Genomic DNA, 22,660 nt, shown 5'->3' on the forward strand with positions numbered 1-22,660 from the left:
ACTTTTACCCAATCAACAACGCATCCAACTCTTGACTCCTCGATCAATATAGAATTCTTGAAGACTTACTGGTTTGCGATTAAAAATACTCAGCCACACACACGTGGGCATATATCAAAAAGTCTCCGCGTTTGTATGGTATGTATATTCTAGCTAGAGCTTTGAGCACAGTCAGTAACATCATGGCACACCATGGCACCTGATTCATAATAGAATGAACAGCTTTCTATTCTTTGCTTCAATTCGATACTACTTTAGACAGCGATACTGACACAGACAGATCTAGATACAAGCAGTTTGGCCCAACTGCTGAGTTCCAAACGTCGAAAACTCCAGCGCATCCGGTACCGGCTACTCTGTATGCCGGTTCAGGGCACAGTTGACGACTTTTAAATCGCGATTCAAGTTCATTCTGCATGGTTCAATCACATTTTAATGCTAACGATTCATTTTGAAGACAAATCCTCCTATACTTGCATCCTGGCAACCGCCAAAAATGAGTAAAATCGCCCTACTCGTGATGGACTACCAGGCCGGCATAGTCTCTCGCATGCCGCTGTCCCCCAATCATCTCCAACGCCTCGCACAAACAATTGACGCTGCGCGTCCTCACGTTAACGTAATCTACGTGATAGTTGCCTTCCGTCCTGGCCACCCCGAGGTTTCGGCTTCAAACGCTACCTTTAGCGTCGCTGCACAGAAGAACTTATACGTAAGCGGCTCGCCAGAGACTCAAATCGACCCAGCCATTGTCCCGAAGGAGGGCGACATTCTTATAGAGAAGAAGCGCGTTAGTGCTTTTACTGGCAGTGGGCTGGATCTTGTGTTGATGGGTCTAGGGGTTGAGACTTTGGTGTTGACGGGCATCAGCACTGGTGGTGTGGTGCTCTCAACTGTGTGTGAAGCAGCGGATAAGGATTTCAAAATTGTGGTGCTCAAGGATTTGTGTGCTGATGCTGATGAGAATTTGCATAATACACTACTTGATAATATCTTCAGCAAGAGAGGAGACGTTTTGGGAGCCGAGGAGTGGCTGCAGAGATTGGGTGCTTGAGATATATGCTGATCGAACTTGCTCTTGTTTAACGATTGGCCATTTTCTGCTATATAATTTGTAGTTCGCTTATATCCCTCGTTTGAATGCAGGACTCATATTGGAATTGTTTGTTAAACGGTTTAGGAGAGCCGGGGGCATGTATTCTATGATAATGGATGCTTTTCAGTGCTGCATACCTAATCATGGGTCCAAGTCTACCTAGGTATATGTAGTAGAATACATTTCTTCAAGAGTTACCAGCTAAGCGCTCGTGTCAGCAACATTCTTGAAAAGTCTTTGCATATTCTCCATGGCACTCTTTGCAAATTTGCCCACATTATATTCTTTCTCCGTACCGTCTGGACCACTATCAAATACTTCCATCGAAAAGTAGCCTCTAAACCCCGTTCTCAAAACTGCCTTGGCCACATCTTCTATCGGCAAATAACCACCGTCATACGGCATCGGGCGGAAGTCATGACTCCATTGTCCTCGGGGTAGCAAGTCATTCTTGATCTTCCTTTCAATGGGGGTCTTTGGCTTATAAGCATCCGATATCTGCAGCAGATAGATCTTTTCGGCTGGAATTGAGGACGCTAATTCCTCCATACTCTCTCTCCATCGCTTTTCGAGTTCTGGTTTGGGTATTTCTTCAATCAGTCCCGAAGTCGTTGTAGGATCAGCCCACTCGCTGCCTGCTGTCTGGAAAGTGTCGAGACATAATCCGACGTTTGGTCGGTCAATCCGTTGGACAATCTCCCATACAGCCTTCCATGTTGGCGCATGTGTAGACCAGCACCAGTTTTCGTACGCCATGCGGAAGTTTGCCTTGGCCAGCATGTCTGCGAGTTCTTGCAGGTCTTCCACGATTTCATTGCGATCAGTTGTAATTTTATCTTCTTCCGGGCTGTCCGTTGATCCGACCTGAAATTAAAAAGAAATTGTCAAATATGAACAATTAACCTCGCTCGATTTGTCTAAGTAGGCTAAAATAAATACCTGCAACAAATCCGTTCCACAAGCTTTCATCAACTCAATCCAGTGCTTAGCTCGCGAGAATGCCTCCTCTCTTTCCGCGGAACCCTTCGGCCATCCCTCAAAATTTGCAAAGGGCTGCAGCATCATAATCTTGAGATTCAACTGCTGACACAGTTTCCCAATTTCTTGCGCCGCCCTGCACAGGTCCGAGTAATCGTCCGGACCGACCTTCTTATCCAGAAGCTGTTCGGCGTATTGCTTGATGTCCGGAAAGGACAGCTCAATTGCCGTGAATCCTGCATTTGTGATCGCCTCGAGTCTTTGCGTGAGTGAGTCGGTGACTTTTCCAATGGAGCAGCTGGCATAGGAGAGAGGAATCTTTCGCAGAGAGCTCAGGGTTATTTGTGACGATTTGACCATTTTTGAATCCCTTTTTTTTAGCGCTTTCACAAGCCTCAAAGTTCAATTCAATAAGAATGATGGTCAATGTTTACAAAATGTAAAAATTTACTGAGGCGAGAATGAAGTGAGCTCTCTGCTTATCCAGGCAGTGATGTAATCCACACATCATGCTCTAACTATTTACTGCTCTATATTTTCCGATCAGAATGAACGATTATTTCCCAGACAGCTTTTTCTGTAGGATTCAATAATAATGATCTGATTACAGAGAACTGCCTAGGTACATAGTCCTCTATCGTACTTGATAGGATGTGTTTTGTTCCCAGGGAGAGAATGACGTAATGATTCTGTCGTGGCGAGATATATATATATATCCGGCCGGACAAGATACCCGCCGTACAAATTTCTGAGTATTCATTCCTAAAACTCAGTTAGTCGCTACTCCAGACAGTAGAATATCAAATCCTCTGGATCAATTATCAACCACGTCCGCACAAAATGACACATGCAGACCCCATCCAAGAATGGAAGGTAATAGGCGTTGTCGGTGCCGGGAGCATGGGCTCTATGATGGCCTTCGCATTCTCCGAATTGGGACTGGATGTATCTGTCTGGGACGTCGCGGGGAAGAACATCGATAAACTGTTGAGAAATGTTGAGAATTCAAAAGAGCAACTCCAGGGAAAGATTACCGGGTACAAAAAGATCGATGAATTTATGAGCAGCCTGGAAGGCAAGGCTGAGCGAAAGCTACTCATCTTTTCCATCACGCATGGAGACCCGGCGGATTCTGTGCTACATCAGATCAAGGGAAAATTGAAAAGTGGTGATATTATTCTAGATGGTGGGAATGAGTACTATCGGCGCACCGAGCGACGCCAGCATGAACTCAAGCCTCTGGGAGTCAGTTGGATTGGTATGGGGGTATCCGGCGGGTACCAATCTGCTCGCCGCGGTCCAAGTCTGTCTCCTGGAGGCGACAAACAGGCCGTTGAACAAGTGCTGCCCTTTTTGGAACTCTATTCCGCCAAAGACAAAAAGACCGGAAAGCCGTGCGTGACCTATATTGGACCCCGCGGGTCCGGCCATTATGTGAAAATGTGTCACAATGGTATCGAAGGCGGCCTGTTATCGACCACGTGTGAGGCATGGGATATGATGCACAAAGGCCTCGGTATGAGCTTCGATGAGATTGGAGATGTGTTCAAAGAATGGTCCAGCCACGGCGAATTGAGAAACACCTTTCTTCTCAATATCGGGGTCGACATTTGCCATAGAAAGAAATCCGCACGTGGAGATGGTAGGGGTGAGGGAGTGGATCCAGCCGGAGGATATGTACTAGACGATGTTCTTGACAAGGTAGTTCAAGACGACGATAATACAGAAGGAACCCCACTATGGTCAATCATGGAGACTGCACTTCGACACGTTTCGAGCCCGAGTTTAGCGACAGCGCATTACATGCGTATTGCTAGTGGGAACAGGAATCAGCGAGTCCGCGTCGCTAAGAAGCTTGACCTGCCGGCGCCGAAACGAATGGACGTCCAGGACAAGAAGGATTTCCTCGAGAAGTTACGCCGCGCTGTGTACGCTTCGTTCCTATGTTCCTACTGTCAAGGTCTCGAACTCATCGCGCGAGCCTCTGCCGATGAGGGTTGGGGCGTCGATCTTGGAAAATGCATTCAGATCTGGCGGGCGGGCTGCATCATACAGTCCGAAGCTATCGCCGATATGTTGCAGCCCATACTCGCGCAGGATGTTCAGATCATGAACATCAAGCTGATCGATGAGGTGTCGCGAGATCTTCGCGACAACTTCGAGCCTTTGAAAGAAGTTGTTCTCCGTGGCACTGAATTCGATGCGTGTATGCCTTCGCTGTCCGCGTCGCTAGAGTATCTAAAGTACGAAGGTAGCACCAATTTGCCTACACAATTTATGGAAGCAGAGATGGACTACTTCGGAGCCCATGCATTCAACAAGCCGTGCAAGCCGGGCGAAGATCCCGGGCCTGTTAAGAAGGGACCGCATCATTACGAGTGGAAGCCAGCATGATGTGCCGATCCCTGTATGTAATATTTATTCCATACCTGATCCTATTTTGTACTAGTAATTTGTGGTTGATTTTCAGCTCATTCTCGAATCTACTCGAGTATTAACGAATCGGCTAATGGGTTACCATTAACGAATTAATTAATTTCTTTCTCTACGGATGATCTGAGGAAATTCCTGCACTTGACAATTTCTGATTCGGCGATCATAAAATAGATTGTATAAACAAAACGACGTAATCTCATGCCGAACAGCGATAAACTTAATAAACTGCGTAACCTTATCACCTATAGTACGAATCACTTATAGAGCTTTTTCCCTTGCCCTCCACCACAAACTGATCAATGATTGGTGGCAAAACGCTAAGACAAGATAGCTTCGGAAACCACCTCTCAAATGAGCTAGAACGGAGCAATAAGGTGCATAGTTTATGGGTCTGTAGAATACTCCTGTCCAGCACACATGACGAAGCAGTCGACAACGTGCCTGGGTGACGTGGGCTTGATTATATGAAGTACAGCAAATATCAAAAGGCAAAATGATAAAGTAAACCATGTTTTCCACACTCAATATAGCCATGTTTAAATTCTTCTAATATAATAGAGTAACACTGAGGAAAAAGTTAAAGCATGGATGGGATACACGTGCAACACATAGCCCTAATTATTGATGCAGCATGAACGGCGACCTGGGCAAATGGATAGGGGCACCCCCGCACCTATCGTTGCATTTTGGGTATTTAAACCTGAATAATTTCCATGCCATAGTCAGGATGTCTTATGGACTGTCTGTAGTTTGAATTGCGATCGAATTTCCATCAGCACCATGCACATCGCGTCTTTATTGAGTGCCGGGTCGGCGCTGGCTGTGCTTGCCAGCGCTTCAGTGCCCGTCAAGAGAGATGCAGCTTCTTCAATCTGGAGTCAGATTGAGAATACTACGACATGTTCAGGTTGCCAGGTGGGAATTATTCCCCCTTTTCTTGTTCATATACATAGAACTGACCATAAGTATCTCTAGACTCTTCTGATTACTCTTCAGGGGCTGGCACATCTGGGCAATGCTCAGTTTACCAGTGTCATCACTGACGTGTGTATCAAGGCCGGTGTAAGTTATTACTAAACCCAGGCCCTCTACACAAGGAAAGTAAGTCTAATATGCCTCTAGGTTGAAGATCCAGACGTATGCAGAGGCGCAATCGGCCTCGAAGGGCCCATTCTGGCTCACGACCTACGTCAAATGACCGTTGGATCTCACACTGCTCAACTCTTTTGTAACACTGTGTTCGGACTTTGTCCCTTCCCCTCGGTAACCACCTACAACGTGCCATTCCCGTCACCCAAACCAGCAACTAGCCGACCTGCTGTCAGCGGCAAGACTCCTATTGAAGTTGTGCATTACAGTGACATTCACGTCGATCTCTCCTATGAGACTGGAGCCAATTACAACTGCACAAAGAATATCTGCTGCCGGCCATATACTAGTGCAGATGCCCCGGGAAATACTTCTTATCCCGCTGGGCCTTTTGGAAACCACGCATGCGACTCTCCAGCCTCGCTTGAGGAGAGCATGTACGCTGCTATTCAGGAGATTGCGCCTAACGCCGCTTTCACTTTGTTCACTGGTGATGTCGTTGAGGGTGCCGTGTGGCTAGTCAACGAGACCGAGGTTACCAATGACCTTCAGAGCGCGTATTCGAAGATGACAGCGTTGGGTAAAGTCTATGGTACTGTTGGGTGAGTCTTTTCTATCCATTTCTTGCATCAAATCTTCAGTCGGTCAAAACTAATGGAAGAAAGAAACCACGACGTCGCTCCTGTGAACTCCTTCCCTCCTGCAGCTGTTGTTACAACAATCAGCAGCCAATGGGTCTACGATACCCTCTCAAGCCTCTGGCAAACATGGATAGGCTCAGCGGCATCCGCAACAGCTGACAAAAACCCCGGCTCATACTCCGTCGTCCACCCCGGAAGCAATCTGCGCATCATCTCAATCAACACAAACATGTACTACAAACAGAACTTTTGGCTCTACGAAGCTAAAATGGAGACAGATCCTAGCGGTCAGCTCGCCTGGTTAGTGAATGAGCTTCAAGCTGCTGAAGATGCTGGGCAACGTGCCTACATCATTGGTCATATGCCGATGGGGTCCGGGGATACTTTCCATGATGGATCAAACTACTTTGATCAGATTGTAAATCGCTATGCTGCTACTATTGCTGCTCTTTTCTTCGGTAAGTCCCCTCACCACCTTTGTCAGTATTGATGGTGCATTATAAAGCTGACAAAATTCTAGGCCATACACACAAAGACCAGTTTCAGATTAGCTACACCGATTACACTGCTCAGTCTGCCGCCAACGCCGTCGAAGTCTCCTATATCGCCCCTGCCTTGACACCAACCAGTGGCATGCCCGCCTTCCGCGTGTATTCAGTTGACCCCGATACTTTCGCCGTTCTCGACATCACAACCTACATCGCCGACATGTCAGACCCGAGCTATCAAACCGCCGGCCCAACATGGACGAAATACTACAGCGTCAAGGAGGCCTATGGTCCATTGGTGACGCCGCCACTTACGGATGCTTCTGCAGAACTGACACCGGCTTTCTGGCACAAGCTGACGGAAGTGTTCAGCTCTAACCAGACTGCCTTTGATGAGTATCATGTTCGCAAGACTCGAGGCTATGATCTGAGTTCATGCACAGGTACCTGTGCAACGCAAGATATCTGCCAATTGCGTGCTGCCCAGGCGCAGTATAACTGCGTTACTGTCTCTCCGGGTGTCCACTTCAAGAGGGATGATGTCGAGACCGATGTTGCCCATGGAGCGCACGGTGACAGCTGCGAAGGCAGTCCGGCTAAGAGCATTCTCAACGCTTTGATGACCAACGAGAACTTGAGAGAGGAGATCGAGACCAAAACTGCTGAGTTGGCTAAGAGGAGGATGAAGTAGGACTACTATAGAATATTTTCTATGTGTAGGCATAATTGAAGATCTGTCATTCGTTTATTCTTCGGACGACTATGTAGCTGTCATGAAATTTCAATATAATCATATGTATCTATTACTATTCCAAGAGTCTGCTGCGGCTTGTCTCTCACATGAAAGACGTTCTTCTCCGTGAAACTAACCAGTTCCCTTCCATCGAGACATCCTTCGACACTACCGAGCTATGTTCGTATGTTCCGGCTATGTAAGTACGGGATTTTCAACCATGTACTGTTCGAATTCCCACAAATTTCTCTTCTCTAACATTGGGCTTTTCGTGGCGGATATCCATCCGTTGTACAACAGCAGGGGAGACTGATTGCGATCCATCAAGATCATCTGATAGGAGAATACCTTAACATCGCGGTCGTAGACGGAGATGGTACGACTGAAATGTAGGCTCGATTTCGAAGTGGACACACATTCGAGGAAGGAATAAACTACGGTACGTGAGGGGGGATAAAAAGAGAAGCAGGAACTGTGTAGCAAATGCTAAAAGATGCTCAAAAATGCTCGGTGATATATCTATGTACGTGATAACCTATTATTACATATGCTGCTAAATAACGAAGATAGAAACTAAAAAAAATCACCATACGACGTCAAAAAATTGACATAGCTCCAAGAATCATGAATCCTGATCCCCATAACTCATAATCAGTCTAAAGTGCTGAACGTTGGGATCATGCCATTTCATATGCTTGATGGTTGGAGGGCATCTCGTGTACCGCAGGCTGTTGGGGAACCGACTGGTAGTATCCCTTCTCATCTGTCTGCGAATTAACAGCAGGTGGTAGTTCGTGCAAGCCCTGATTCTGTGTGTTTGCCGCAAAACCCTGTCCCCTCGCGTCGCTTTCAGGTCCCGGTGGTTTTGTGAATGATTCCATCGGTGGTGCATCGGGTTGTCCCGCCGCCGCCCCTCTCTGTTTCCTACGATTCCATAGCCATGCGCCGACGATCAGAACAGCGAGCAAGACACCTCCCAAAGCGGCGCCAATGCCTATTCCAGCCTTTGCTCCGGATGATAACCCCCCCGAGCTATTGTTATTGGAAGCCGGTGTTGTTGTCGCACTCGGGGCTGCCGTAGCCGTTGTGGATGTTATGGATGTTGTGGACGTGGTTGGGGCTGCTGATGTGGTTGTAGTAACGTTGTTCCAGACCTGGAAATCGGGCGACCAAGCCAAAAAGCCGGAAAGGGCGATTCCGTTCTGGCTTAGAGGAACTGAAGCGTTGAAAATACCGAACTGAAAGGTTTGGACGTCGTTGGTGGCTACACCAGCATCATTCGGAATCGTCAAATTAAGTTGTTCCAGTTCACATGTTGATGAAGAATTATAGAGGCGATATACATTGCTGTTTCGGTTGAAACCAGCATTCACTGAGAGATTAAATGTCAGTCCTTCTTGCAATATCGCGATGGTCAATCTTTCTTTACATACGGACGAGCGATTGTACTAGACTTCCACCAGGTCTTGTAAGATAGATATTCAAAGCAGTCTTTCCCTCATCAAAAGCTCCGAATTGGACCTGGACAGTCTGGCCAATATTCAAATTAGTGTTGTTAAAGCTGTACCAGGTGCCAGCTGAGCAATCTGTGACGGTTTGGGACATGACGATCTCGGATTTTTTTTGCTCTCTTAATAATCAAGTAGTATTCCTTTCGTGTGTCAACAATACATAGCGTATAATATGTGTGTATTGCAAACTGTGTAAATATGCACATGAAATTGGTGAAGCAGCAAAATTATTGAAGGTGGAAAAGTCCTTCTGGGGACTCGATCAACGATACTAGGGTTTATACGTATATGCCAGCAACACGCTCAATGCAACGCCATCAAAAATCCTTCTCATTCTAGTCCCATAAACACACTTGACTTGGTTATGCCAACATGGGAGCCGTTCAAAGTCCACTATATTCAAGCTAGTTTGAAGCTAATCCGTCACTTATCATCCTAGCGCATGGGTGAGCTCCACGTCTCGTCTTTAGGCATAGCACTATCCAAGCTTGGCTCCGGACAGCGTGAGCTGGTTGGCTCACGCGTGGAGGTTAGAGGACGGGCTGAAAGCCTGAAACTGCTTACGAAGGACTCTGCTGTGTACTTTTAGTATGTGTTTGACTGGTAGTAATTCTCATGATTAAATTAGAATTATGGAGTAGTTCTAACCATAATTGTAACTAGTTGAAATTTGCTGTTCTCCTATTGATCAGCTAAAATCCTTGTCGTATGTTGCAACTTGCAGGTTTGGAAGCCATTCAGCTGCAAAGTTGCCAAAAATAGGAGAAAACTTTAATACTAGAATAGCTTTCCAATGTGAGAAATCAGGACTCGCTAGTCAGGGCCCTGTTATGAACTTTTAAGTGCGCAATTATGACCAATAAGACAAGCTCTTTCTTCGTTCATGAATCGCGCAGTTTCTTCAGCACCATGTTGAGTCTGTTGAAACTGTCGAGGTTTTAACAACTTTTGCCATGTTAGTTATGCGGGTAACTACTTGTCCACGACAAATGCAGTCTCCGGAAGGATTCACACTGGAAAAAGAGAGCAATTGTCAATCAGCACTCACAGAAAGTGACTAGCCTAACCCAATGTCCTTAGCTTGTTGTGACATGGCGTCAATTGCACCTATCCATTGAACGCCGTGGGTAGGGAGTCAAACTCATCATCGGCTTATGTGAGACAGAGCTTCCTATTGCAAATTTCCGGGCTTCCGCCCGCGCAAGCCGACGACTCTGACAGATTGACTAGATAACTATTTGATATTAAGCGTAGTTTCCTAGTTCGGAGCTGCCGTAGTCAATTGATTTTTTTTTTCTGTCTTTCTTTCCACATCCCAGTACTTGAGACGTTATCTAGGAAATGAAGTCTTGCATGGCATAGTCCAAACTTGCTTCTCTGACACTGATCGTTAAGTTGATAATGGGATGGCCATATTTATGTTCATGGTAAACCTTTCTGAAATTTTCCCATAGAAGTGAACAAAAAATAGAGTAGATAATAGTGATTAATTTGCTGGATTGCCGATATTCCCAATAGTATGCTCGTCGTAACTGTCTCACATATTAATTGTTCTCTTCGGTTTCCAACTAACATCTCACTGAAGCCCAAACACTACAGAAACATCTAAACGCTGTTTAAATCATCTTGACCCTGGACTACAACTGCCAGTGTAATGGTAAGCTTACACCACGATACTTAAAACAATCAATGTCTAACACCGGCATAGGCTCTAGCACTTCTGTCGGTGCCACCACTACCACGTCATGAGCATCTACCAGCACTGCAGTCGCCGTGCCTTGAGCATCAAAGCTACCACTCTCGCCACCTCGACCGAAACCACCGCCAAGGTCACATCCGCCGTCAAGTCTTGCACCAATATTCTCTTGTCCAACATCTCCGCCCTCCTTTTAGCATCATCCTTCAGACTGGTGCTACTGTCACTCTCGCCGGTACAACTGTACGTTTAACCCTTTCACATGCTGATTGGTTTTGATTAAGATAATAATCCGGTGCATAAGCTTCGGCGCCACTCTTGATTCCGAGTTTGATCCTATTGCCACTTCTGGTAAAATGCCTGACCACTTCATTGTCCTCAAGGATTCCTACAACGCCCAAACTCACCAACCTCAACACCCAGAATTGGTCTACTCAATGCTTCTACATAAATGAGGTTCAAGGTCTCACCGTCTCCGGACCCACCTTGGATTACTCTGCTAGTGATGAGCCCAATGTGTCTCAGTGGTGATGACCCAGCGGGGCCCCAAGACCGATCGATTTGACATCTCCGGCAGTGACACTGTGACACCCCAAAACATCAAGGTCTACGACCAGGATGATTGTATCGCTGCCACCGGTGGTAGGAACATCATTGTCAGGAATATTACTACTCCGGCGGCCACGATCTGTTTGTTGGCGGTATTGGTGGAAAGAGCACCAATACCGTTGCCGGAGTTACCTTCGAGAAATCTCAAGTTGTGAACAGTGAGAACGGTTACTGTTCAAGTAAAAAGACCTCCATCGACTAGACTCGCACACTTGCCTGAAGTCATCGTCTCAACTTGAAAGGCAATCTAGGATTCTTCCTCGAAGCCATATATCCAAATACGCTTTGAGGTCAACGTCTAAATCTCAAATCTACTAATCTAGACTCGGAGCATATCTCAATTTAGATCTTTCTGGCTAATCAGCAACGCAGAGTCTGATGAAGCTCGCCCATCCATTCGACAACCTCCGCTGACTCAGCGGCGGTTGTACGCTCTCGTCAACACTTCAGACCATATTTTTACACGATTCTTTGACCAGAAAAATACCATGACACTTGGAATGAGATCAATATTGACACCTTGACAGTCCAACAGTCCGCTCTTATTGGCGGTCTACTAAAACATCACTCCCAGGTCGATTACTAGGCATGCCGGTGGCTTCCAAGCCCAAACACAGCGGCCCCATGCCACGAGCCTGTGATTCCTGTCATAGAAAAAAGGTGAGATAGGCTCGCATGAGGCCACATCATAAAAATAGTCATATCTTATCATAAATCAGATAGCTCTGTATTCCGAGGCTTTGTGAGGATATATGGGAATGCTAATAACCCAATAGATCCATTGCGATAGACGCCTGCCAAAATGTGACTGGTGCCTTCATCATGATTTATCATGTACTTTTCATCGTATTCATACAGATATGAGAAAGAAAAGGTCAGTATGCAGTTTATAGTTTTTGACTCATGGCCATCGTTTTTTAAAGCGAATGATCATCACAGATCGAAACCAATTTCGCAGAAACAATTGAAAAGGCATAATTTGAGCAATGGCAGAGGACCAGGTACGTCACATCAAGAATCACTAGCTGTGCGTTTGCGGTGTACATATATATATAACACCAACATTTGAAGCAGAATTCAAGGTCGTTTCCGACCGCTTCGAAGTGAAATTTTCCTGGACCAATCTTTACGGACATAAGGTTGTCTTCGAACAGTCCTTATTTACCCAGTGGACTCATATTACCATCACCAGCCTTAAGAAAACTAGTCGCCTCTTGTGCCGGTAGAATGGAAATGGATCTTGATAGTCTCGGAAAATTTGCTCTTCCATGGCAATATTCACGACCTCAAAAATCCGAAATCATAAATCACATATCCAACGGAGACGCAAAACTTCCAAACAGATCAACCATGGAGAAATACGCACGAGCGTGGTGTTCTTCGATACACTTCCTGGTCTTCCCGATGATTAGTCTTGACTTTTTTCAACGGACTCTTGACCTGGTTTATGGTTCAAGGGATATAAAGGATTATACTGGCTCGGCTAGTGCCAAAGCAGCGCTTTATGCGTTTCTCTCTATCATCACGATTATTGAGTTTACAAAAGACGACGCTCCACATGGACCTAGTTGTGAATTTTTTGTAGCAAAGGCCCAGTCGTACCTAGTTGATATTATTCAAGAGTCCACGATCGACGGTTTACAAACACTTACAATAGTAGTAAGTCTCAATCTTCATCTGACTTGTGTTTCCTTCTCTTGCTAATTGTAATTAAACCAATATTCAAGATTCTAGGTACAAGCTTTTCTGGCGATTACAAAAAAGCGGCGACGTTCGTCTCAATGGCTCCTCGTATTGCGTACGCTCTAGGTGGTCATAAAAACCCATTTGAACCACACCATGGCGAAGCCTTGGTATACAATACCAGTCGACCGGAGTGCCATGTACGCAACTTATTCTGGCTCTGCTATACGTTTGACAAAGAGCTGGCTCTTCGAACTGGTCAGCCGCCATCAATAAACGACGATAACTGCGATCTCACCATGCCTCCGGGGTATATCGAACTGCAGAATTCCAACATTTGCTGCCCGGACGTCGTCATCGATAACACAACGGTTCCCCTCTACCCCTGGGATCCTCGACTGTCAGTCATCAAATCCCGAACCTACAAACTCCTCTACTCCGAGAGCGCAATACGGAAATCCAAATCAGAAATATTGCAACATATCCGCGAACTAGACGATAACCTTGAACAATGGCGATTATCTTTAAGTCGTGAATTTAGACCAACACTCACATTCTCTGAAGATACACTTTTCCCGTCTGCGTTGCTGGCCACGCAACCGATCATGCTTCGTTTGGCATATCATCATTGCGTGATTATTATCCATAGTGCCAGCAACAGGTGCCGCGAATCATCGGTTCGGGATCTGTCGGATTGGCGGGTTTACTCCCGGCTAACCCTGAATGTATTTTACAAGTATAAGAAAGGGAGAAGTGACTAGCAAGATTTGATCTGTTTTGTTCTCTGTCTCTCCGTCTACATGATGTTCCAAAGCCGGGTTCTTATAGACATTCTGGTGAGCTGATTTTGTGTATGGTCGACGTAATTTGTGATCTATCATGAGGGGTAAATCTGGGGGCCATAATGTAGAGCTTCTGATTGACTGCCTCATTTGACTGCTCCTGGATATCCGGATTATCTAACAGGATCTCGGGATGCAAGAGATTGGCGTGGCGTCAAGTTTGGGGTTGAGTGTGGAGGCGGCGAGGTCTTCGCTTTTGTACCTTCAGGCTGCGTTGCCGAAAATTGCTAGAGAATGTTTTTGGTATGTTCTCCTCGCTGATTGACTAATATACACCCCGTTGATACAGTATGTGCAACCTAGGATCATCTTATTTTATGTTGTTTCCTCGATTGTCACCATTCTAGGACATATGATCTCCAACCCCAATGATTCTAAATATGCGTCGGATTTCAAGTTGTTGATACAAGTGTCGGATATGGTGCAGAGCTTCCCGATTACTGAGCTGTCGGCCGCTGAATTGATTCAGATGCAGCTGGTCAAGGACTTTTCGCGGGAGCTGGCAAGCATGCATTACTGAGATGGCAACCAGTGATCGTGTGACGACTGTAGTGTCGTATGATTAGCAAACTTGTCATAATGATACCGAAGCACATAGATTGTATACATCTATGTCCTCATACGGCATAGATTTCCCCATACATGTATTGTTATATCAAATCAGCTTCCGGGCGAAAGCTGATTTACAGCGCGAAATTACTTTCATATGGAAGGTGGAACTCGTACAGCCGGAAATGAGAGCAATGATGCTTATTTAAATCCTACAAATGTCCTCGTATCGTGGTACTTAAGTCTGCTCGGACACTCTTTTTGCTTCAACAGAGCAAAGACCTGCCTTGAGCAAACAGAAGTTAGGGCTAGGGCTAGGGCTTTGATGAGCATCTTATCTTATCGATTGCGCCATCGATAAGCATCCAGGCACCCCTCTTGGCGCCGATAAGCTGATGAGGAGGAGGGGAAGAAAAAATGCGGAACCCCACCAGCTGCCAATAAACATCCCTCCTTCTCTTAGACTCTCACACGTGCTGAAGCTGGCGGCTGACGGCTGAGTATCTCCTTTATTCTGCCTTACAAATCGTATGCGCTTCTCGTCTCTGCGTTTCTATTCTTCGGCTTTCACTAAACCGCTCTATAGAACAATTGAATCTCCGAAACAGAGGGCAAGAAGAATGGCTGCTCTTCCCAGTGAATACAAGGGTAAGTACGATGTCACCATCATCCTGAACGTCCATTGCTAAAACAGTATTGAATAGACAAGGTCCGCATTGCGGTCATCGGCGGAACCGGCCTCCAAGACCTCCCCGGCTTCAGCAAAGTCGCTTCTCTCGAGATCGATACTCCCTGGGGCAAGCCTTCCTCCCCCATCACAATCATTCATCACCAATGCAGCGACTCCGGCAAGGATGTGCCCATCGCATTCCTCAGCCGCCACGGCACACACCACCAAATTGCGCCTCATGAGGTACCCAACCGTGCCAACATCGCGGCTTTGAGAAGCATTGGTGTCAGGACCATTATTGCATTCTCGGCTGTGGGTAGTTTGCAGGAGGTTATTAAGCCAAGAGATTTTGTTGTGCCCGATCAGGTTATTGATCGCACCAAGGGAGTGCGGCCTTTTACGTTCTTTGAAGGCGGGGTTGTGGGCCATGTGCCCTTCGGTGACCCTTTCGATGAGAATGTCGCAAAGATTGTGCGTGCATGTGGACACAGTCTGGAGGGAGATGGTGTTGTGCTCCATGACCGTGGAACCTTGATCTGCATGGGTATGTCTCCTCTCTCATCTATTCCCTGGACCCCCTGATACCCTGTTCCCGTTATGAGCCCTAGTTTCTTTATTTCTAGCACATACGACCATAGGGTGTGGAAAACAGGGCTTCCCGTCCGCTCAGCCGTACTTAAGCCACACGCCGGCTGGTTAGTAGTTGGGTGGGTGACCACCAGCGAATCCCAGCTGTTGTATGTGAAACTTCATCTTTTGTTTTTCTTTTCGTTTTCTTTTTTTTTGCTCCCTTCTTCAAGCTCTCCTGACGGGGAAAGACCTTGATGTGTTAGGAGAGAGATGCTCTCTCTCGTCTCTAGCTTCATATATTCATTTCCAATGCTAACAACCCACCTATAGAGGGCCCTCAATTCTCCACCCGTGCCGAAAGCAACATGTACCGCTGCTTCGGCGGCTCCGTAATCAACATGTCCGCCCTCCCCGAGGCAAAACTCGCTCGCGAAGCCGAACTCGCATACCAGATGATTTGCATGTCCACAGACTACGACTGCTGGCACGAGTCCACCGCCGATGTCACCGTTGAGATGGTCATGGGTCACATGAAGGCCAACGCAGTCAATGCGCGACGATTCGTCGGTGCTGTCCTCGATGCATTGGCGCTTGACGTTAATGCTGATACAGTTAATGCTAAGCATCTTGAGGGCGGTATTAAGTTTGGAATGAGCACGCCCGTGACGGTGTGGAGTGACGATGTGAAGAAGAGAATGGAATTTTTGTTCCCTGGATATTTTTAGATGTGGGCTGTGGACATAAAACTCTCATGCATAGCACATTTCAACCATATGCGAATATACTGAGTATATAGCTATTTCCACAATTAGTTCCGACTGAGTCGGCAGAGTATCTACATACATTCAACGTATCTATCACTGCTTACAGTAGAAAATCAGGTTGTAGCCCAGAATTACCACGATTTAACACCATTGTGATATAGTGTTAGGTAGACAGAAGAGGGTTCAATATGTATTTTTAAGGTTGCCTAAGAATGGTACAGTCTTATGGCATATGCTTCTGTCTCTGGGGAAATAAGCTAAGCCAGTTTCGGCTTAGCGCAGTTGACCTTATCAGAGCTCTCATCGATAACAAGCTCACCATCATCATCATTTTGTTTCCCTTCTTCATCATCCACTTCTCCCTCACCTCACTGCTTAGGACTCGAGGCGTGCTGGTTTACCATCTGGTATATATTAATATTTTGTATTTTTAACCGTCGACCGGTGAGGGCCGCAGCCTCTACCTAACCCGCCACCATGCAGGGCTTCAGTACGTTCTTTCCATACTCACCTTCAATTTCGTTCCTTCCTAAGAATAACCTCAACTAACCCCCACTCCTTTCCATAGATATGGGACGCTACGTCCCCCCGGACCAAGAAGGCGTCACCTCCTTCAACAAACTGGCCAACAAACACCCCCTCGGCAACCGCGCCCGCCACCTCCAAACCAAAGGCGCTCTAATCGTCCGCTTCGAAATGCCCTTTGCGGTATGGTGCACAACCTGCAAACCCCACGAAACCATAATCGGGCAAGGCGTCAGATTCAATGCAGAGAAGAAGAAAGTCGGGAATTACTTCTCGACGCCAATTTACAGTTTTCGGATGAAGCATACGGTTTGTGGGGGGTGGATTGAAATTAGGACCGATCCTAAGAATACGGCGTACGTTGTTACGGAGGGGGGACGTAAAAGAGATACGGGGGAAGACAAGGAGGGCCCGTTGGAGGCGGGTGAGATTAGGATCAAGGTTCATCCTGGCGATGATGAGACGCAAGAACCAAAGGATGCGTTTGCACGGCTCGAAGGGAAGGTCGAGGATAAACGACAGTTTGATACAGCCGCGACCAGGATAGGCGAGTTACTGAAACGTCAGGACCGGGATTGGGATGATCCGTATGAACAGTCTAGACGGCTGCGAAAGACGTTTCGTACGGAGCGCAAACGGCTTGAGAAAGTTGGGCAGGCGACGGAGGCCCTGAAGGATAAAATGAGTTTAGGGATTGAATTGTTGGAAGAGACAGAAGAAGATAGGCTGCGGGCTGGTCTTGTTGATTTTGGTCCTAGCACTTCTACTGCTCCTGGCGGTGAGCAAAATGCGCTGGTGACTATGAATCGGACTCGACCGATGTTCGATAACGGCACTCTTATGAAACAGTCTTCGGGTTATCGGAGGAAGGAAGAAAGTAGGAAACACAAGGCAAAACGTAAAGCGGAAGAGCTTGCAGCTGAACAAAAGGCTCTTTTGAGTAGTGAGTTGCGAGGGAATACCCGTGCCGTGGTAGATCCGTTTCTAAATGAGGATGCGAAGATATGGCAGCCGACCATATTGAAGACACGGAAGAAGAAGAAGCTTACAGATATTGAATCTTCGATCGAGCGTGGTGACCAGGCTGAGGATGGAAAGGTTGTGATGGCTACAGATTCAGGTTCCACAAGTGAGAAGACGACAACGCCAATTCCCTTGGTTACCTACGGGTCTGATTCTGAGTGATTGATGCAGATAGACTGCGCTTTTGTATATATTGATATTCTATGATACCCCACCAAGTTACTCATTATGCTTAATAAACACGTCATTCGTTCATTCATTCATTCATTCGTCACATAATTATAGCTGCTCATCAATCGCATCATGAAGGTTTAGACCAGGGTGCTCGAGTAGGACTCATTGGTCCAGGAGGATTCCTCGAAGCATCAGGTAATGTAGTCCAAACAGGCATACGTGTAGTCGATGAAGCACCAGTCACAGTGGCTTGCGGATTTCGTGCTGTTGATGTTGCCCATGGAGCTGCAGAAGCTCCAGGCAAAGAAGCACCAGGCTGACTCCATGGGGCACGAGTTCCTGCAGACTGAGGTGTAACGTAGGGTGGGGGTATCGATGAATTCGCTTGCCGGGAATGTATTGTGGGAGGAGGAATAGTTGCATTGGGGTCTCGATCCCAGCTAAATAGAGATCCGAATGGGAAGTGTTGCACCACGGGAAATTTTGAGAGAACTTCGGCATTGTACATTTTGATCATGCCCTACCAAATCACGTTAGTTTATGGATTCCACTTCAGTCCCTTCCCGTAAAGAAGTACCTTATTGATCTTCCCCCAACCATCTTTCACACCAGATATATCAAAAAGCATTGGACTGTGCTCCCAAAACGGCCCCTTTTTCACATCGTATATGAAGCCAATGGCGGAAAAATACATGTTTGTTTTTCGTTCTCTTTGCACAATGTTGGCTTTGACTACCGAAGACGGATCGGGGGCATCGGGCAAGGAACCTTCCGTCGGAGTCTCGTCTGTTTCGGCGATAGCAGGTGAATATTGCGCGGAACCGAATATGTAGGGTATGAAAGAGTGGTCATCAAGGCCCCAAACGCCATGTGATCCTGCAGGCTCCAGGTTGTAAGTCTTTATGAGGTTTCGAACAAGTTCCAAGTATCTGCGCAGGTAAAAGAATTGTCAGCATGAAGCTCGAGTATAGAGGGTTCTATACGCACGGCTCTATGATCCCAACCACAATACCCCTTTCTTCCACACCAGGATCTGCATCTGGAAAAGCACTTAATTTCCATAGACAAGCCAGGAAAGCCAGAAAGCTCAGTTCGTGGCCAGTGCCATAATCAAGTCTCTGTGCGCTGCCGAAACTCCCCAGGAAGTAGGCTTCCAGCTCTTGCCGTGGAGTTATCCTCTCAGATGAAGAATCTTGCGAGTTCCCAAGAACATCCGACCCCAGAACTTCATCGAGGAGCTCCGCAGTTCGTTCCTCAACAATCTGATACCACTTTCGAAAACTAATATTTCCAAAACGCCTGGGACCCGTGTCCGGGGGTGCCTCATCTATAATATCCTGCAGTCTCGATAACAATAGCTGTATGCGACGGACAGGTTCTGAGAACTCGACTTCGTGTGAGGTTAATTGCCATGTTTGTACCGTGTTGTCAATTTTTCGAGGAAACATTGCTCGATTCAGCTGGAGAAGAAATGCCATAATATCTCTGTATCCCTTTGTTGTGAAGAAGGCTTGGACATCGGCGCCGTCGTGGATCTTTTTGGTGGGTACGGCGAAGACATGGTGTGTCTTGTCTATGCGTTCTAGGACGTGGTTGGCCATAATGTGAGCATAGAATGTGTTTTAGTGAGAAGAAAGGAAGAGTTGAAGGTTGCGTGGGGGAAGTTCGTCATCGTCTCACGGATCATCGATAAAAGGTGGTGGGGCCCATCGCTGCGGGAAGGTGCCGGGGTGCTTAGCTAGAGCTTGCGTAGCTACGCGCTTTCTAAAGTTCTTCTTGGTTTTAAAAAACACCCCTCGAGTTTATCTGCGCAGTTCGTCTCACGACATCTCCAGAGTCTAGTCTGCATATTCTGTGATGTACTACTGCTCTCAAATCTGATACTTTAATATACGGTGCATCTTGGCTAACGCGACGACCATCGTAGGAGTTAGAAAAATGGCGCGCAACACGAGGCGGCGAGCGGCGCAACAAAGAAATCAAAAAGTTCTCGATATTCTCAATAATGTGGCGGAGAACCAAGACGACGGTGACGCCGCGCACACGACAAATATTGACCAGCATATAGACACAGAATCTGTTGATCACGACCATGGCGATGATCAGAGACCAACAAGGCGATCGGCTCGTTTGAACAAGAGAGCAGCGCGTGAAGTCACGCCCGTTACGGAGAAAGACGTTCCGGAAGCCCCATATAGTCCATTATTCATGCCGTCGGACAGCGAAGCTGAGGAAGATAACGAAGCTGAAGAGGAGAGTAAACGCGAAGAAGACGATGAATCACTCCATTCAGAACATGACACCTCAATACCCGACCATGAACAACAACTTTGGCAGGAACAAGAGCAAGCAATCGCCAATAGTCAGCAGGAGCAGGAGCAGGAGCAGGAGCAAGAATTAACTACGAGTCCTGTTTTGGTGGTGATCAATAGAAGGGAGGAAAGAATGGGGGACCAAGATGCTACCACGGCCAGAGCTGCAGAAACCAAGACTGCGCGCGCTAAAGCCAACCATGCCGACTTCTCTGGGGGAGATGATGAATTTGCAGATGGTGCATCGGAGCAAGAGGACGAGAACGCCGACGACGTCGAACCCCGGCAAGAGGATAACCGCGGCGAAGAACCCGCACCAAATGATAATTTTGATATGGATGACTCACGGCATGATGTCGGCGCTGCGTTAAAAGGTCTCTTTGACTGGGACAATGAGCAGCCAGCTGAGCCCACACAAAGGACAAGATTAGTTGATCAGCTGGAAACACAACATCCACAAACTAGGGGATCACCAAGTCGCAAAAGAAGGCGAGCATCAAATGATAGCACAGATATGCCTGATAGAACCCGCAGGCGCAGAGAATCACAGAATCAGGATGTCACAATTGCAGCTAGACGGAGAACACCGATTGCCCTTCCTATAGAGATAGAGGTTGCTACGAGCCCAGAGATACCCATTAGAACTCGCAGGCTCAGAGAATCACGGGAGCAGAATATTGAAAGCGCAGCTAGTCGCAGACCACCGGTAGCCCGAGGCTCCCCCGAAGCTGCAGACTGGGAAGCTACTATTCTGGAAGAAGGGACTCGGGATGAGGTGATAGTGGTCGCCGAACATAGAACATTCGACGATGCGACAAAAATCCATGATCTACAAGGGACCTGGAAACGCCTAATAAGGTATTGCCAGAAACTCAAAGATATAGAAGTTAGAAGAACGCGACGCTACATTGGAATTGAGGCGATTGTGGAGCGCATCGGAGACTTGCTCAAGGACTACAAGCGAATGCAAAGAAAGCGCTTACGAGGATGGGCCATTGACCCCAATACTTGGAAGCGTACGAGGCAAGAAGTAAAATACCTCGGTGAAGACGCTGATCAAATCCGAAAGGTGGTTTTGAGGCGTGCCAAAGAAGGAAAAGAGAACAATGACCTGCAAGCCCAGGCAGATGCGATAGAATACGCAGAACTTATTGTTCAGCAAGTGATGACCTCCTTGTGCCAATTAGCCTTGGAGTGTTTGAGGACCTACTACTCTGAGGAAGACGAATGGCTTTTGAAGGGGGGGTTTGGGGCGGTCTTGGATATAATTGACATTGTCGGGGAACTCGATTTGACCTTGACATCGTTGCATAATTGTGCGATGGTTGTGCTGTCTCCGTACCCAGGCCGGCCGATACGGCAAGAACTACGAAGCATTCGAGGTTCGCTGGCGAAGGCTGAAGCAGATGAACAAAGGCGAGGGTGGTAAATGCCCGTTCAGTGCCGACATGTAATGACCATTTATGGGCGGTGTTCTTGTTCTTAACGGGGGCTAGGGAGTTCTATTTCTTTCTGATACTTGCGATACCACTTGGAATTATCATCGACTCTTTCTTGTTCAAATATCGTCAAATTGGACAACGTAGGTGTTGGCAGCAACGCTGTCGGTCTGGCTGAGTTGTCTCAGGGCCAGCTGTAACTGGTGGTGCATGATAACGTGGCTCCAGTCAGGCTACAGCCTTACCAACCCGGCTAAGAAAGGATCGTCAATGTTTAGTTCAGGCATGAATTTCTCCGAAATCGTAGACTATAGTCCGTAGACTCCTAGACTCTTAGACTCCTACCAGTAGACTGGTTGACTCTTATGTACCAAGTCTTAAGACTCAATTCCCTGATCTATTGCCTATGTAGTATGGAGTCGGTGCGCGTCGCGTCGAGCTAGTCCCGTGACGGCCTAGCTCAGCTTAGCTTAGCTTAGCTTCTTTGACAACGCAAAGCAGAGAAAGAACCCCCTCCTTTGCAGATGACTTTAGAGATATCGCCAAAAAAGCTATTGGGTTATCTGTAGCTTCAGCAAGTCGTCGTCCATTCTGTTTTTGTCTCTGTGGTTCCCTCATGACGACGGCAAAGAGTCATTTCATCCATTGTTTTGATCCATCGTTCCCTCTGTTGACAGTGGGTACTCCGTACTCCGTACAACTTAGCTTGACCCCCTCCGTCCAAGTCGCGGGCCCCCTTAAAACCACAAGCTAAGCCAGCACTAAGCTCGCTGGTGACTGGACAATCTGTTTTGCCGACCGGGCGTCTGTGCGTATCTGGCTAGATGGGCCA

At 47.1% G+C, this 22,660-nt stretch overlaps 11 protein-coding genes across 11 annotated transcripts; 8 read left to right on the forward strand and 3 right to left on the reverse strand.

The window, feature by feature from the left end:
- Positions 1 to 496: 496 nt before the first annotated feature.
- EYB26_002619 (uncharacterized protein) lies at positions 497 to 1,054 on the forward strand (the record flags this gene model as incomplete). The annotated part of the gene is made up of 1 exon (XM_054261924.1): positions 497 to 1,054. The coding sequence occupies one exon, from the start codon at positions 497 to 499 to the stop codon at positions 1,052 to 1,054; it is 558 nt and encodes a 185-aa protein (XP_054117899.1).
- A 243-nt stretch (positions 1,055 to 1,297) lies between these two features.
- EYB26_002620 (uncharacterized protein) lies at positions 1,298 to 2,434 on the reverse strand (the record flags this gene model as incomplete). The annotated part of the gene is made up of 2 exons (XM_054261925.1): positions 1,298 to 1,960; positions 2,036 to 2,434. The coding sequence occupies 2 exons, from the start codon at positions 2,432 to 2,434 to the stop codon at positions 1,298 to 1,300; spliced, it is 1,062 nt and encodes a 353-aa protein (XP_054117900.1).
- A 480-nt stretch (positions 2,435 to 2,914) lies between these two features.
- On the forward strand, positions 2,915 to 4,468 carry EYB26_002621 (uncharacterized protein; the record flags this gene model as incomplete). The annotated part of the gene is made up of 1 exon (XM_054261926.1): positions 2,915 to 4,468. The coding sequence occupies one exon, from the start codon at positions 2,915 to 2,917 to the stop codon at positions 4,466 to 4,468; it is 1,554 nt and encodes a 517-aa protein (XP_054117901.1).
- An 822-nt stretch (positions 4,469 to 5,290) lies between these two features.
- EYB26_002622 (uncharacterized protein) lies at positions 5,291 to 7,419 on the forward strand (the record flags this gene model as incomplete). Its single annotated transcript, XM_054261927.1, has 5 exons — positions 5,291 to 5,425; positions 5,486 to 5,572; positions 5,633 to 6,201; positions 6,265 to 6,698; positions 6,761 to 7,419. 5 exons carry the CDS (start codon positions 5,291 to 5,293, stop codon positions 7,417 to 7,419), a joined length of 1,884 nt encoding a protein of 627 aa, XP_054117902.1.
- Positions 7,420 to 8,138: 719 nt separating this feature from the next.
- EYB26_002623 (uncharacterized protein) lies at positions 8,139 to 9,066 on the reverse strand (the record flags this gene model as incomplete). The annotated part of the gene is made up of 2 exons (XM_054261928.1): positions 8,139 to 8,833; positions 8,895 to 9,066. The coding sequence occupies 2 exons, from the start codon at positions 9,064 to 9,066 to the stop codon at positions 8,139 to 8,141; spliced, it is 867 nt and encodes a 288-aa protein (XP_054117903.1).
- A 1,560-nt stretch (positions 9,067 to 10,626) lies between these two features.
- Positions 10,627 to 11,123, forward strand: EYB26_002624 (uncharacterized protein; the record flags this gene model as incomplete). The annotated part of the gene is made up of 3 exons (XM_054261929.1): positions 10,627 to 10,629; positions 10,681 to 10,911; positions 10,953 to 11,123. The coding sequence occupies 3 exons, from the start codon at positions 10,627 to 10,629 to the stop codon at positions 11,121 to 11,123; spliced, it is 405 nt and encodes a 134-aa protein (XP_054117904.1).
- A 1,014-nt stretch (positions 11,124 to 12,137) lies between these two features.
- Positions 12,138 to 14,322, forward strand: EYB26_002625 (uncharacterized protein; the record flags this gene model as incomplete). The annotated part of the gene is made up of 7 exons (XM_054261930.1): positions 12,138 to 12,151; positions 12,217 to 12,278; positions 12,352 to 12,445; positions 12,504 to 12,936; positions 13,005 to 13,637; positions 13,927 to 14,045; positions 14,106 to 14,322. The coding sequence occupies 7 exons, from the start codon at positions 12,138 to 12,140 to the stop codon at positions 14,320 to 14,322; spliced, it is 1,572 nt and encodes a 523-aa protein (XP_054117905.1).
- Positions 14,323 to 14,971: 649 nt separating this feature from the next.
- Positions 14,972 to 16,316, forward strand: EYB26_002626 (uncharacterized protein; the record flags this gene model as incomplete). The annotated part of the gene is made up of 3 exons (XM_054261931.1): positions 14,972 to 14,999; positions 15,056 to 15,565; positions 15,922 to 16,316. The coding sequence occupies 3 exons, from the start codon at positions 14,972 to 14,974 to the stop codon at positions 16,314 to 16,316; spliced, it is 933 nt and encodes a 310-aa protein (XP_054117906.1).
- A 516-nt stretch (positions 16,317 to 16,832) lies between these two features.
- On the forward strand, positions 16,833 to 18,065 carry EYB26_002627 (uncharacterized protein; the record flags this gene model as incomplete). The annotated part of the gene is made up of 2 exons (XM_054261932.1): positions 16,833 to 16,845; positions 16,924 to 18,065. 2 exons carry the CDS (start codon positions 16,833 to 16,835, stop codon positions 18,063 to 18,065), a joined length of 1,155 nt encoding a protein of 384 aa, XP_054117907.1.
- Positions 18,066 to 18,204: 139 nt separating this feature from the next.
- Positions 18,205 to 19,678, reverse strand: EYB26_002628 (uncharacterized protein; the record flags this gene model as incomplete). Its single annotated transcript, XM_054261933.1, has 3 exons — positions 18,205 to 18,597; positions 18,655 to 19,006; positions 19,065 to 19,678. 3 exons carry the CDS (start codon positions 19,676 to 19,678, stop codon positions 18,205 to 18,207), a joined length of 1,359 nt encoding a protein of 452 aa, XP_054117908.1.
- Positions 19,679 to 20,015: 337 nt separating this feature from the next.
- EYB26_002629 (uncharacterized protein) lies at positions 20,016 to 21,818 on the forward strand (the record flags this gene model as incomplete). The annotated part of the gene is made up of 1 exon (XM_054261934.1): positions 20,016 to 21,818. The coding sequence occupies one exon, from the start codon at positions 20,016 to 20,018 to the stop codon at positions 21,816 to 21,818; it is 1,803 nt and encodes a 600-aa protein (XP_054117909.1).
- Between the last annotated feature and the right edge of the window lie 842 nt (positions 21,819 to 22,660).

Source organism: Talaromyces marneffei, chromosome 2 (genome assembly GCF_009556855.1).
Source record: "Talaromyces marneffei chromosome 2, complete sequence".
Classification (NCBI taxonomy): domain Eukaryota; kingdom Fungi; phylum Ascomycota; class Eurotiomycetes; order Eurotiales; family Trichocomaceae; genus Talaromyces; species Talaromyces marneffei.